We start from the raw sequence: 15,591 nt of genomic DNA, 5'->3' as shown, positions 1-15,591 counted from the left end.
AAATATTATGAGATCATAACAAATCATAAATCAATGGAAAGCATATTTATTCAGCTTTCAGATCTCAATGACAAAAAAACAAAAAAAAACACGTAAGACTGTTTTTTTGGTCCAAGGTCACATATACATGATTTAATTATTGAATTATCAAAATGGAAAACTGAATGAATTTTGTATAAATAATAGAATGCGCATTCATTATTTTGGTATAGTAAAGCAATAGACTAATGAACTACTGTGCTCTGTCTGTAAGCAAACTTGCATTGAAAACATAAATGCAACACCAACACAAGTTTAATTAGATCAGTATGCTCACATACCAGAAAGAAACCTCCGTGTGGTTTCATGACACACAACTGTTAAATGTAGAACGCTATTTCCGGTAATGGAAGAAGCTAAGATGATTAAGTTTTGGAACAAATGTCTCAACTAACCAAAAGTCAGAACTTAAAATAATAAAATAAATAACAATACAAAATGATGTATTGATAAAAATACATGTGAAAATTACTGAATATTCTATGAACACTGAAACCTATAGAAAGTAATTTATATAGCAAACTTTGAGATATGAAATTTTGTCCGGCTTAAAGGAATGTAATAATACTAATACTAATACTAATACTAATACTAATACTAATAATAATAATAATAATAATAATAATAAATGTTTCTTATATCTCTTGTCTAATTACAGTCACCTCAGATCTGCACAAAGAACACAAACATTAACATTCATTTCAACTTCTTCATCTTCTTCATTATATTTTGTTCTGGCTCAATTCTATTCTACTAAGTTATGAAATAATATTACTACTGGACAAAAATTATAAATAAATAAAATATGTTTTTTTTTGTTACCTTTTACATTGTGTATATTTTTTACTTCTTAAATTTTCCTGAAAAGCCTAAAGAAGGCTGTTTAATGTCAAGAGAGGGATATCACAACAGGTCAGTTCAATTAAATTTACAGTACCACTTTTTAAAAGTAATTAATACTTTTATCTAGAAACTACACATAAATTGGTAAAAAAAAATCACAGTTAATAAATAATCTTGAAAATAAGAAATAATCTTGCAGAAAAAATATATTCGAAATAAATGTAGCCCTGTTACACTTTTTTTTTCTTCAATAAAGCACCTTGAAAAAAAATATAAATTAAACATGTGTCATTGAAAATGAAAAATGGATGCAATAAACTCAAGTTAGGCATCACAGGAAATAATTACATTTCAATTTATATTCAAATAGAATGTATTCAGTTTATTTTCTGTATTAATATTTAATTTTACTGTATTTAAAAAAATAGGTATTGTATTTGCATTATTTATAGAATTTTTCACTACATTCAACATAGTTCCAATGTACACTGTAGAAAATGTACTTGTAACTTCATGTTAAGGCATTAACTTTTCCATTAACCCTAAAACACTTATAAAAGACAAATAGGGAAAATTGTTCCGAATAAGTAGTATATTGTGCCCTTTACAGATTTTATATATATATATATATATATATATATATATATATATATATATATATATATATATATATATATATATATATATATATATATATATATATATATAAATATATATATAGCATGGCTTTACAAAGACTAATGCTTTATAATACTCGGAGTGAGCAAGATATTAATGTTTGTAGCTCATACTAAAAATCAGTTTCAAAAACAGACTTCCTCAATGAAGCTGTTGAGGTTGTGAGTTTAGATCACACTCTAGATCACAGACCTTTTTTGTGCCTGAGAGAAACCTCAAGATATTTGAGTTTAGTATTTCCTGCTCCGGAAATGAGCCAAACGTGCACACCAGACCTGTCTAAAAATAATATTTATTTTCAGCAAGATTTATTAAAAAGAAAAATGGGGTTATCAGAGCCGTTTCAGTCAAAATATGTACAAAGAGAAGATTTCAAGGATGTTTGTCATCATTTCTATATACTCTTTTAATGAATAGTTAATTAGCTAGTTAAAGGAATAGTTCACCTTAAAACTGAAAATTCTGCAATCATTTACTCATCCTCATGTCATTTCAAACCTGCCTGAGTTTCTTGCGTTGGACTATTTTGAATGATTTTGAAGAACCTCACCATCTTGGCCAACAATGACTCCCATTTCTTTCCCTACTATGGAAGTCAATGGGGGCCAACTACCCATTACCAGCATTCTTCAAAATGTCTTATTTTATGTTCAACAAAGAAACTCATACAGGTTTGGACTGACATGAGGGTGAGTAAATGATGACAACATTCTAATTTTTAAGGTGAACTATCTCTTTAATATGACACAAAACAAAAATCAAAGTTCATGGTTCTTTTGAACAAGAGTTTATTCTGGAAGATTAACATAGAGATCACAACAAACACTCAAGTGCACAAACAAGAAAGTTGCTGTACACACACACACACACACACACACACACACACACACACAAAGCAAACGTTTCAGTCTTGGCTGGACTATCTTCAGTGTATTTGATATCTGAGAAGTGACTGAAGAGGGCTTGACCCATGTCAAGTATACAATAACATTTAACCCAGTTTCCAGGGAAGAAATATGCACTTGTTTTATTATTAATTAATTTGATAATCATGCAGTCAAATGAATCAAAGTGATCTAGAGTTTGATGTTTTAGTCCTAGGGTATTTAGTTTCACTATGAATCATAAGTAGAAGTTCATGTGTCAGCTTACATTTGTTCCTTGTGAATGTATTGTTCTGTTGCAGATGTGCTGTATCTTAACCTTGAAGGGAATAAGATAGAATCTCTGTTTATCTAAAGAAGTGTTTGCAGGTGCTTAGGAATATGATCGACAGCCACCCAGATGAAAAACAGTCTTGCAAGGTTTAAGACTCACCCGTGACCACTGTGATAGCTGATTACTAATGTCTCCAAGATTAAAAAAAACACAATTCTGTAAAGAACCAACCACGTTTGGATGTTAGAAGAATTATCTATAGGTCTAATATAAGATTTAAGAACCTGATGAAATTATTTCAACTTAACATCCACACTACAGTAAATAATAGTGTTTCTGTGTTCTAAGTCAATTTGAGGGTTGAACCTCTTACTCATTTTCTACAGCCTTTGGCAGTGTTTTTGATTTCTGAATATTGCACCGCCCAGTAAATCTGCTGTCTCGTTCTTTCTTTAAACTCTTCAGAGTGCTTCACTTAATCTGAGGCACAAAGAAGAATCATGCCGCTTACACATATTCAAATCTTTATTCTGATGAGTGGATTATGTTCCCGATTTCATGCTATCGGTGAGTCTATTAAGAGGGAGATTCTTCTGTCAAGATACATAAACAACATATTGTTTAATTCTTCCCTCTATTGGTGTTTGTTGATTTTAATCTTAATTGATAAATTATAGAATTAAAATTAATTCAAGAACATTTATATAATGCACTAATATGGAGTTTTCACAGTCTCTATTTTTATCAAATTCAAATTAAGTGTCAAAATAAAAGAATGTAAACATGCCTTGTGTCAGTGATTACCAATCACTAGAGAGAGAGAGAGAAAGAAAGAAAGGTTTATTTACAAAACATGCAGCCTCTGTTTGTTCAAATGTTTTAGAAAATGCTGGTAAATACATTCTTTAGTTCAGGTCCTCTGCTGATAGCAGCTTGGTTTGTCCTGCAAAGTTTGTTATTGTAATTGTTGTAAATGTTATTCCTTCTGTACAGAACATCCACCAGTTCAAACTGTTAAGAGCCAAAATGAAGGTTGGTTGAATTTCTGTAGAATAATAAAAAAAATGTTTTAAAGTATTAATAAACATTATTTTTTAGAAGAAATCTACACAGATTCTGACACTCCGTTCTCATCTCTCAAAGTCTTGCTTGGATCTGATGTATCTTTGCGATGTGACGTTCCTCTCCTGAGTGAATCCTCCACATTGCTCTGGGAGAAAGACGGAGGACAAATATCCAACACCACACTGATCTACAACAACTCTGCCTACATCATCTTACACACTGTTGATGAACACAGTGAAGGCAAATATTACTGTAGATTGATGGAAGATGGAAGAGTAGAAACCGTTAGGATTCACACACTTAATGTCACTTCACGTAAGTGTATGTATATATATATATATATATATATATATATATATATATATATATATATATATATATATATATATATATATATATATATATATATATATATATATATATATATATATATATAGTTAGTTCTGAGTTGTATGCCATCATCTTAATGATCTATAATTTTTTTTCTATTAATAATTATGTAGAATGTACTTCTTGAGTTGTCTTGTGTTGTCTTTATGGATAAAAAATGAAATGTTTTAACTGAGACATATTCACTGAAATTCACCAGGTTATCAATTTTCTTTCCAGATACTTCTACCCAAAATCTAAAATTAAGAAAACATTTCATTTACAGACAAAGCTCCAATAATAGTGATTTATTACTCATCTGCAAAAATAACAGGACTATTTTTGAGAGCTTGAAGTGGACCTGGGAGCCGAGGCCTAATTCACAGATTGATCTGATAGTCTCTGAAAAAGGAAGACAAAATCAGTTAAAAGGACCAATCCCACCAGGGAGATGTTCTTCAACCGAATACAACGGTCAAGTTTTAATCTTTCACATCTCACCTGTGTACTTCAATTACAGAGGAACATACAGCTGTTTTACAGAAGCTAGAGCCTACACAACAATAACACTACACACCATCAGAGGTTTGCAAAAAGTCAATCAGTCAATAAATGAATCAGTTAATTCTCTAAAATCAATCTGTGATAAATACATAGATTTTTCATCTACATTTGATTATCAGAGACTTAAAGAATTACTGTTTTGTAAATGTGTTGTCATTCATGTTGTTGGTTTCAGTCTCAGTGGAGCCCCCTGATGGTGTGTTGAGGAAGCAGTCAGTGGTTCTTACCTGTGAGCTTTCTGAAGTAACTGAGACAGTAAGATTGGTCTGGCTCAGGATGGAGAGGAACAGAGGAGTTCTAGTCAAACAGCAAATTGTGACTGAGAACAATACCAAGTTACAACTCACAATTAATCTATCCAGCTATGAAACAGACCCGATGAACTGGCAGTGTGCAGTTTTTACTGAGAATACTCTCAGAGCTCTGGCCTCTATAACAAGCAGCCTTACCTTATCAACTACAAATGCTCCAAGTATGTCCACAGAAAATTTGAATGTAACAAACAAAGGTTATATCTCTGAACCATTAATATACAGTATTTCCACCTTAACTGAGAATAATATTTATTTACATTATATTTAGAACCATTAATATAAAGTGCATTTGACGCGAAAATACACACTATAGGCTCATTATGTAGATGAAAATGCTTAGAATGTTCCAGATACAAAACAAACAAACAAACAATAAAAAAAATAAAATAAAAAAATGAAGTTAGTTAACACTTTGAGTTTACTAATAAAGTCTGTGTTTTCTTTCAGCAACCAACAATCATGCAAAGGCTACAGTATTCTGTGTTTTGGTTCTGTTTACTGTGATTCTGCTTGGAGTTCTCTTGTGTTACTGTTACAAGAAACGAAAGTCAAGTACAAAAATACTATCAGTTATTCCTCTTTTCAAAATAGTCTCTTTTGTCTTTTAATAATCTCTAACAGTGAATGGTTTATTTCATTCTTACTCTTGCTATTGCAATCATTTCAGTGCACTCTTGCAATGTTACTTGTAGTTAATAGAATATGTTAAAGGGATCATCAAAATAAAGTGAAACCAATATATGACTATATGATTATTTTTCCAGGAGCTGACAGCTGGTTTAAAACCAAGTCTTTAAGTTCAGAGGTTAGCTGTGAAACACCTTCTATCATAAACATTTCAAATAGTAATTTTGATGTGCTAATGATACATGTGTTATATATGGTTGTGATTTCTAAATACAGTCTTTAAGCTTGTACACTTCAATATTTACAGGTGTTGGATTGCAGTACTACAGTCATCTACTCAACTAGTGCAGGGAACCAGCACAGAACCTGTGCAGAGCAGATTCAAGAAACAGCTTGAATTTGTCTCTTCCGTTAGAACTTAAATACATCCTGCTGAGAAAATAGATAAATAATGACTAAAATTCATATCCTTTCACTTTCCCTTTATCCCTTCCTGTTCTTGCTTGTATGATTTTAAATGATGTCTGAAGATAATGATACATACTGTAGGGCAGCTTTTTTGAACAATGTTGCTGGGTGATGTTGCTTGGGCACTTTCCCATTGTGAATGGCCAACTCATTATTATCTGGATAATTTAGATCAGTGTGGGCCCTGTTTCTCACCTGGCTGTCTGTTGACAGCAACATTGCCAAACAACATCGCTAAAAATGTTGCCTTGTGTTTGTTGTCAAGATTGATGTCTTGTACCTTTAAACTTTGTATTAGCATTTGAGTTTATTGCCCATTTATGTGGGAATCACTTGTAATTCTCATTTGTAAGTTGCTTTGGATAAAAGGTCTGTAAAATAAATAAATATAAATTAAAACCCTTTTTGTATTTATTTTATTATATATAATTGGATGGAGTTAAAATCATCAAATTAATATGTTATTAATAAAAGCAAGTAACTCATTCATTAATTTGGTATATTAAGAATGAATTAAGATTGATAATTCTTGTTTTATGCTCTAAAGATATTGTACAGGTGTCTCTCCATACTGTCTGTATGCAATGGTTCTTTGGGGTTTATTTGCAGTAGAAAACATAAATGCAACACTTTCTCTGAGTAATCAGACTTGAATCAATATGCTCTCATGCCAGAAAGAAACCCCACTGTGGTTTCATAACACACAACTGTTTTAAATGGAGCACAGTATTTCCTGGTATATGTGAGAAAAACTTACATTTCAAGCAAGTTAAACTATGAGATATTCATTAAAAGAAATGTCAAATTATTGCTTTGCTTATTTGCACTGAAGCTTTTAAAAAGTTTTGTTACTATGTTTAAATGTTCAATGTTGTCAGACACATTTGAAAAGGCCTTATGAAGATGACGCCTGAAATCAATCTAAAATAATAATAAAAATAATAAAAATAATATAACAAATTTTATGTAAAAAACAAGACCATAGCAATGATAATATTAAATAATGACATTTGTTGTTTGATAAATTATAATGATGATAATTGCATAAAATAACAATACATAAAAAAATAACATATACATACATACATATATATATATATATATATATATATATATATATATATATATATATATATGTGTGTGTGTGTGTGTGTGTATGTATACATATACACACACACACACAAACACACACACACACACACACACACACACACACACACACACACACACACACACACACACACACACACACACACACACACATATATATATATATATATATATATATATATATATATAATATTTTTTCATGGGCAATGATCAGGAAATTTCAATATTTAGATGTGCATGTGCCTACAAAAAGACTGAGCTTCAAAAATAGACCTCCTCAATAAAGTTAGTACGTTTGTGAGTTTAGATCAAGATCACAGATTTGGGTGACTGAGAAACCTCAAGATAGCTCAGTTTAGCAAACCATTTCCTGCTCTGGAAATGAGCTAAATGTGCAAACCAGACAAGTCTAAAAACAATATTTGTGTTCAGACATGCCTGATTTTACTGAAAGAAGATTCATTATTTATCCAATAGATATATGAACAGAGGATTTCCTTTTTTTCCTTTTTTTCTTTTTCTTTTCTTTTCTTTTCTTTTCTTTTCTTTTTTGGTTTTACTGTGAATATTTTTAAGGGTATTTGTTAATACTTCTAAATGTGATTTAACATTATAACACTGAAAAATGTGTTAGTTTTAGTACAGTATCTATCATGGTCATTTTGTTTCATAAGCTGATTGTTTTCTATGACGGCAGATTTCTGAATATTGCACCGCCCAGTAAATCTGCTGTCTAGTTCTTTCTTTAAACTCTTCAGAGTGCTTCACTTAATCTGAGGCACAAAGAAGAATCATGCCGCTTACACATATTCAAATCTTTATTCTGATGAGTGGATTATGTTCCCGATTTCATGCTATCGGTGAGTCTATTAAGAGGGAGATTCTTCTGTCAAGATACATAAACAACATATTGTTTAATTCTTCCCTCTATTGGTGTTTGTTGATTTTAATCTTAATTGATAAATTATAGAATTAAAATTAATTCAAGAACATTTATATAATGCACTAATATGGAGTTTTCACAGTCTCTATTTTTATCAAATTCAAATTAAGTGTCAAAATAAAAGAATGTAAACATGCCTTGTGTCAGTGATTACCAATCACTAGAGAGAGAGAGAGAGAAAGAAAGGTTTATTTACAAAACATGCAGCCTCTGTTTGTTCAAATGTTTTAGAAAATGCTGGTAAATACATTCTTTAGTTCAGGTCCTCAGCTGATAGCAGCTTGGTTTGTCCTGCAAAGTTTGTTATTGTAATTGTTGTAAATGTTATTCATTCTGTACAGAACATCCACCAGTTCAAACTGTTAAGAGCCAAAATGAAGGTTGGTTGAATTTCTGTAGAATAATAAAAAAAAAATGTTTTAAAGTATTAATAAACATTATTTTTTAGAAGAAATCTACACAGATTCTGACACTCCGTTCTCATCTCTCAAAGTCGTTCGTGGATCTGATGTATCTTTGCGATGTGACGTTCCTCTCCTGAGTGAATCCTCCACATTGCTCTGGGAGAAAGACGGAGGACAAATATCCAACACCACACTGATCTACAACAACTCTGCCTACATCATCTTACACACTGTTGATGAACACAGTGAAGGCAAATATTACTGTAGATTGATGGAAGATGGAAGAGTAGAAACCGTTAGGATTCACACACTTAATGTCACTTCACGTAAGTGTATGTATATATATATATATAGTTAGTTCTGAGTTGTATGCCATCATCTTAATGATCTATAATTTTTTTTCTATTAATAATTATGTAGAATGTACTTCTTGAGTTGTCTTGTGTTGTCTTTATGGATAAAAAATGAAATGTTTTAACTGAGACATATTCACTGAAATTCACCAGGTTATCAATTTTCTTTCCAGATACTTCTACCCAAAATCTAAAATTAAGAAAACATTTCATTTACAGACAAAGCTCCAATAATAGTGATTTATTACTCATCTGCAAAAATAACAGGACTATTTTTGAGAGCTTGAAGTGGACCTGGGAGCCGAGGCCTAATTCACAGATTGATCTGATAGTCTCTGAAAAAGGAAGACAAAATCAGTTAAAAGGACCAATCCCACCAGGGAGATGTTCTTCAACTGAATACAACGGTCAAGTTTTAATCTTTCACATCTCACCTGTGTACTTCAATTACAGAGGAACATACAGCTGTTTTACAGAAGCTAGAGCCTACACAACAATAACACTACACACCATCAGAGGTTTGCAAAAAGTCAATCAGTCAATAAATGTATCAGTTAATTCTCTAAAATCAATCTGTGATAAATACATAGATTTTTCATCTACATTTGATTATCAGAGACTTAAAGAATTACTGTTTTGTAAATGTGTTGTCATTCATGTTGTTGGTTTCAGTCTCAGTGGAGCCCCCTGATGGTGTGTTGAGGAAGCAGTCAGTGGTTCTTACCTGTGAGCTTTCTGAAGTAACTGAGACAGTAAGGTTGGTCTGGCTCAGGATGGAGAGGAACAGAGGAGTTCTAGTCAAACAGCAAATAATGACTGAGAAAAAGAACAAGTTACAACTCACAATTAATCTATCCAGCTATGAAACAGACCCGATGAACTGGCAGTGTGCAGTTTTTACTGAGAATACTCTCAGAGCTCTGGCCTCTATAACAAGCAGCCTTACCTTATCAACTACAAATGCTCCAAGTATGTCCACAGAAAATTTGAATGTAACAAACAAAGGTAATATCTCTGAACCGTTAATATACAGTATTTTCACCTTAACTGAGAATAATATTTATTTACATGATATTTATAACCATTAATATAAAGTGCATTTAACGCGAAAAAAAAATATTATAGGCTCATAATGTAGATGAAAATGCTAAGAATGTCCAAGATACAAAACAAACAACCAAACAAACATATGAAGTTAATTAACACTTTGAGTTTACTAATAAAGTCTGTATTTTCTTTCAGCAACCAACAATCATGCAAAGGCTACAACATCCTGTGTTTTAGCTCTGTTTACCGGGATTCTACTTGGAGTTCTCTTGTGTTACTGTTACAAGAAACGAAAGTCAAGTACAAAAATACTATCAGTTATTCATCTTTTCATTCTTTTGTCTTTTAATAATCTTTCACAGTGAATGATTTCTTTCTTTCTTACTTACTCCTGCTATTGCAACTATTTCAGTGCATTCTGACCCTCAGGAGTCTGAACCAGTCTACATCAATATCAGCCAAATGAGGAATGACAGAGGTATTCAAATCAGCTAAATATATATATTTACATATATTTATATAGCTGCAACATATTTTTATTTTATTGAGATTACTAAACACACGTATATAGAAAATTGTCATAAACTTACTGGAGCCTTTTTTGCTCACAAGCTTTCCAAAGTATTTTGAATGTCTAGCTTTCTTCTTCTTCCAGTAGAGCACAGCAGCACACTGGAAAACAGAGAAAACAGTCCTGAAATATACCGTAATATCAGACGAAACAGATACGGTAAGAACTTTTCCCTTCAGGGATTGTGAAACACTATATAATTTGAACATCCTCTCTGAAATATATATATATTTTTTCTGTAGGAAAAACAAACATAAATAAAAGAGATGAGGTGAGTGCACATATTTGTTAATATTATACACCAGTTACAGTCCAAATGAGCCTATTACTATTATTTTAATTTATTTATTTAAGTAATGGTGTTAATTTATTGTGCTGCCAAATGTGGTTGTCATTTTGGCCCAGAAATTGTTTATTTATTGCTGTTAATTTGCCTTGTCTTTCCACAGACAACTTTGACACCAGACAGTGTGACCTATGCAACCATTTTTTTTGACAAATCCAGGTTCCAGACTTAGACATCTCCCCAACATTATTATGAAAACCAGAGGAAGAGAGAGTTTTGTCATTTGTTTATAGAAAGTGTTTCATTTAAGCTTTGTGAATCTCAAACTATTGTATCATGGAGAAAGTATAACGTTTTCTTTATAAAACAGCAGATGGCGCTGTCTGACTACATCAACTATCAGCGGAGTAGGTTTAGGGGTGTTGTGTGATCAAATACATCTAACTGCTTTCAGTAAACCATCACCATAACCGACTGAAAATGTATAATTGCATCCCTGAATTAATGTTGTGTTAGTCACATGTGTACAAGCATCAACTAAAGTGAATATTATTATTACTTTACATATGTTATGGTATTATAGCCACCTTCATGTAAGTGCAAGTATACTAGTAAAATGGCCATTTGATGGCACTGTTTGAAAACATACTTGAAATATAATAATAATAAATAAAAAAGGGTATGTACAAAAAAGGGTAATGCAGTTACCCATCCTCTTCTCTCTCGCTCTCTGTCTGTCACTTTCATCCTCCTGGAATCCACCCAGAACATGCAGCTTCAATGTACTTCAGTCTAAAACACAAAAGTGTGGAAAAAAGTAGTTTGAATAGGATGTCTTTATGGACGAGGGATAATGCTCCTCACTAACTCAAGGTTGCTCTGCTTTGTAGAAATGCGTGTCTTTATTTAAACGTGGGGGGATTTTAAAACGCTTGTCAAGGTCTGCTAAGTAGAACCACTGAGTGATGAATTAGTGTATGACAGAATCCAAATGCACATAAATGATGTTCCGTGGGGAGGGGAAAGGCAGATTTTGACAGAATGGGGTGCGTTTAGGGGGAAAAATAACCAAGGTTAACACATGCTTTGACTCACACCTTTGTCTCCAAAATGTAGGCTTCAGATAATCCTATTTTATTAAGATCCTGACCACATCAAGCCGTAAAGACTTATTCGAGGAGCACCCTGAGTATGGTCAAGATGGGTAGACTCTTATCCAAATTCTTACTTTCTACTACTGACAATCACAGCACCTTTTCTAGTTAAGCAAAGCTTTTCTGCTCAACTTAATCTCCTTGACTTTGAATTAATATGTTCAATTTCATAAAAGAGCTTTACTCTGTCCATCACTCCAGAGACTTCAGCTGTTTTTGCCACCACACACACACACACACACACACACACACACACACACACACACACACACACACACACACACACACACACACACACACACACACACACACACACACACACACACACACACACACACTAGAAAATAAATAATACTTAATGCAAACATGCAAGTATATGGTGGCTTTGGTGATTTTGCATTCATAGCCATGGTAAACTACACACCATTGCCTATCCTAGCAAAAACATACTGTTTCCATAATTCTGAGCATTAAACACGAAGTACACAAATTCAGCATCTTTCTCTGTGGTCCAACCCATCTGCAAATGCCCTAGAATTACATAACCTGCTGTATGCCAGACTCACATAATGTTACAAAACATTGCACCACCTAAATCCCAATTCTTGGAGCAGGAGTAGGAATAGATTAACAAACAAAAGATATAACTAATAGTAGTTCAGACAGATATTTTAGTGGCTCCATTTTTATGCAAGCTCACATTTTCCATCCACAACTGATAAATATGGTTATGGATGAAGGAGACCAGGCAAATGTCAGAATATAGACTGTGAATAATATCCATACTGTAACCCTCAATACACATTTGAGAGTGAGTTATATTGAGCGTGAGAATGAGTTACATTGGGTTCATCTCCTTGAAAAACACTGAAATATATAACTGTATTGTATATATCACTATATAATGTCACAGCTGGTGAAATTCTGCAATTTATGAACCAGTACAGCCATGCTGTTCACCAGCAACAATGCTGGTTTTCACATACTGGGAGACTGCTGTTTGAGAAGCTTTGTAGGGACACCGACATACCAGTATGCAAAACACTAAATATAAACACCTATGCTTTGAATAACAATGTGTATTTGTCAGGAATTTAATGACAGAATATGAAAAAAACTGATATTCAGAAATTCGAAGCAAGTCACAAACCAGATTCTCAACAGCCGAAGAGGAGTGCTTTACCATTTGTATACGGCTGATAAGGAACGCCTTGGGATGTCTATGGCACCAGATGTCTGTTGTCTGGGTTTCTCACGTGTATACATTCCTAGGGGCTTGAATCTTGAATATGTTGGAGGAAATGTGTCCTTGTGAATCTATTATTCTTTTGTAATGGAACAAGAGCCCTGTCGCTAAACGGCTGCTGTTGCGGAGAACGAGCCTTTATTGTTGAAGCTTTGCTAATATTCTAATTAACGAGTGCAAAGAGAGCGGGAAAACCAGTATGAATAGAGAGAACCGAACCTGATCTACGAGTTTAATCAGAAGCGTTGCAGGCTTTTATTAGTGTAAATAATGTAATGCTGCATTTTAGCTGCTTTTTACGGCCACATAATATTCACACGGCAGCTATACAAGTACACATATAAAATGGTGAGTTTCAGGGGGAAAAACAGCGTGTTTGAGCACGCAGTGAAGTGTAGCTCGCTGGCAGACAGTGAGAGAGTGAATGAGAGCACAGGGGATGTTGGGATACTGGGACTCGAGGCTGATGCGTTATGATGGACATGTCGCTGACTCTGTCTGCCCCCGCTGAAAGGGGGCTTCCAGGAACAGCACACTCCCTTTGGAAAAGAGAAAGAGAGATGCTCCTGACAGTACATTCAGCTTCTCTTCCTGTTCCTGAAAGATAGAAAGGTGGGTCGTATCCAAAATCACATACTTCCTTACTATTGAATATAGCAGGAAAATTAGTATGTGAAAAGAGAAGTGTGTCTGAATGCTGAACTGCGGGCAAAAAGTTCCCGAATGATCTACTGTTTCCGGCGATATTCTGAAGTGTGCATCTAATGGACACTTTACAATCCCATGAGGCCTCGTGGGAGAATATAACAGAGAAGCAGCGCAACTGATGCTGGTAGGTCACATGACAACAACAACCTGACAAATGCACTTCATCACCACACACGTTCATATTATACAGAACTTTTTATCGTGAAAAATTTGCATATTCAAAAAAGTACCTACTCAAAGAGTAGCAGCCCTAGTGAAATCATTTCCAGGATTCTTCCATCAAAATCTTAATGTTAAACAAGGGATGGTAGTTTCACAGCAGAATTAAAGGGCATGTTTGCTCTAATGTCTAGTGTTACTGAACATGGAAAGGTCAAAGAGGCTATTGTGACATTTCATTAGCAGTATTCAGGAGTTTAGGAACTAAGGTGGATCCTAGCGTCTCAAAGGAGGAAAATACTGTACTATGCTATATATGCATGTATACATTTAGACCAGGAGTTTATGCGACATTCTTAAGACTTCACTTTGAGACAAACATCAAATTGAGATAATGAGAATCACGCAGTAACTTGAGGTGTACAAGGTCACTGAAGATGTGAACATTTTTTAAAGATTCAGATATCATCATGGCCATATTTAGAGACTAATGCCTGATATCCAACAGATTCAATAGCAGCAGTGTTAGTGAGACGCAGACAGACCAGCTCTCCCTCAGTAGCGGTTAAGCTAGGACACAACGGGGTCGATGGCGTGCAGACTCCAGCACTGCAACACAAGTGTGAATAGCCTAGTGAGCCTGTTGTGTAACGGGGGCTCTGAGCTGCAGTCTCAAACACGGCAGGACGTACACACACATGCATTAGCCCTGCTGTGAGTCAGGAAGTGCATCAGCACACTCACTTTGAGTTCATTACAGAGGAAGCAGGCAGCTGAAGTACTCTTACTGTATATGCTAATTACTTAGGGTTTGCTCGGAATATACCGTACTAGACTTTTTGTGCTTTTTATATATTTTGCAGTATTACGCAGTGTGTCTTTATGCATGGAATAAACAGATGTGCTTGTGATATATACAAAATCTTATCAACTTAGAAGTTGATATTTTAACAGAATCGATTTAACAAAAATAACATTTATTTTGAAGATAAATGAATGGCACTCCACTCACTAAATGAAAAATGCAAAGAGGTCATTGTGAAAACAACAGTTTTGAACTGCATATTTTTGCATATAGGAATGTATACTGTGCCGTATTTTATTTGTTTTATTAAAAATGGATTTACATGTTTATTATTATTATTATTATATTATTATTCTGTCGTTTTTACATTTTCAAGGTTTATTTATTTACGAATTCATTTATTAATTTTTACAAAAAATGTATTTTAACTACACTGGATGATAACTTGTAAGCCAGTGTTACGCTATTGACACTGGATGTTAAAAAAGGATAACTGATAAACCATAATAGAGCCATTTTAACTAATTACAGTAAAAATGAGAGGCGTGTGAGACCATGATTATGATGAGCATAACCTAGTCTACTGTTAATATTGCTTTCTTCAAATCTAGTTACGAGCTCTCTTGCGGCGACAAAGGTTCATTCACTGCACAGATAAAGCACTGGACAGAAAATCCTGT

At 33.6% G+C, this 15,591-nt stretch overlaps 2 protein-coding genes across 10 annotated transcripts; both read left to right on the top strand.

The window, feature by feature from the left end:
- Positions 1-3,157: 3,157 nt before the first annotated feature.
- On the top strand, positions 3,158-6,518 carry LOC113108779 (uncharacterized). 3 transcript variants are annotated; one of them, XM_026272092.1, is made up of 8 exons: positions 3,158-3,285; positions 3,712-3,750; positions 3,817-4,098; positions 4,393-4,737; positions 4,892-5,188; positions 5,478-5,582; positions 5,795-5,835; positions 5,965-6,518. In XM_026272092.1, the coding sequence occupies exons 1-8, from the start codon at positions 3,219-3,221 to the stop codon at positions 6,052-6,054; spliced, it is 1,266 nt and encodes a 421-aa protein (XP_026127877.1). In that variant the 5' UTR covers positions 3,158-3,218; the 3' UTR covers positions 6,055-6,518. The 3 variants fall into 3 exon arrangements, with proteins under 3 accessions (XP_026127877.1, XP_026127876.1, XP_026127878.1); XM_026272091.1 differs by having other exon boundaries at positions 4,892-5,224; XM_026272093.1 differs by lacking the exon at positions 3,712-3,750 and having other exon boundaries at positions 4,892-5,224.
- Positions 6,519-7,980: 1,462 nt separating this feature from the next.
- Positions 7,981-11,517, top strand: LOC113108778 (uncharacterized). Of its 7 annotated transcripts, none has more exons than XM_026272089.1 (10): positions 7,981-8,095; positions 8,520-8,558; positions 8,672-8,908; positions 9,109-9,453; positions 9,608-9,940; positions 10,178-10,282; positions 10,395-10,460; positions 10,638-10,712; positions 10,796-10,824; positions 11,003-11,517. In XM_026272089.1, exons 1-10 carry the CDS (start codon positions 8,029-8,031, stop codon positions 11,069-11,071), a joined length of 1,365 nt encoding a protein of 454 aa, XP_026127874.1. In that variant the 5' UTR covers positions 7,981-8,028; the 3' UTR covers positions 11,072-11,517. The 7 variants fall into 7 exon arrangements, with proteins under 7 accessions (XP_026127874.1, XP_026127871.1, XP_026127869.1 ...); XM_026272086.1 differs by having other exon boundaries at positions 8,630-8,908; XM_026272084.1 differs by having other exon boundaries at positions 8,627-8,908; positions 10,641-10,712.
- The last annotated feature ends 4,074 nt before the right edge of the window (positions 11,518-15,591 follow it).

Source organism: Carassius auratus, chromosome 9, assembly GCF_003368295.1.
Source record: "Carassius auratus strain Wakin chromosome 9, ASM336829v1, whole genome shotgun sequence".
NCBI classification, from domain to species: Eukaryota; Metazoa; Chordata; class Actinopteri; order Cypriniformes; family Cyprinidae; genus Carassius; species Carassius auratus.
This window is presented reverse-complemented; position numbering and strand designations above follow the sequence as displayed.

Bases quoted from the DNA above. Each gene is read 5' to 3' on its own strand.
- LOC113108779 (XM_026272091.1), top strand. From the start codon at position 3,219: ATGCCGCTTACACATATTCAAATCTTTATTCTGATGAGTGGATTATGT. The intron at 5,225-5,477 runs GTTATATCTCTG...GTTTTCTTTCAG, and splicing joins TTTGAATGTAACAAACAAAG to CAACCAACAATCATGCAAAG. The intron at 5,583-5,794 runs GTACAAAAATAC...TTATTTTTCCAG, and splicing joins TTACAAGAAACGAAAGTCAA to GAGCTGACAGCTGGTTTAAA.
- LOC113108778 (XM_026272083.1), top strand. From the start codon at position 8,029: ATGCCGCTTACACATATTCAAATCTTTATTCTGATGAGTGGATTATGT. The intron at 8,909-9,108 runs GTAAGTGTATGT...TTTTCTTTCCAG, and splicing joins CACACTTAATGTCACTTCAC to ATACTTCTACCCAAAATCTA. The intron at 10,461-10,637 runs GTATTCAAATCA...TTCTTCTTCCAG, and splicing joins CCAAATGAGGAATGACAGAG to TAGAGCACAGCAGCACACTG.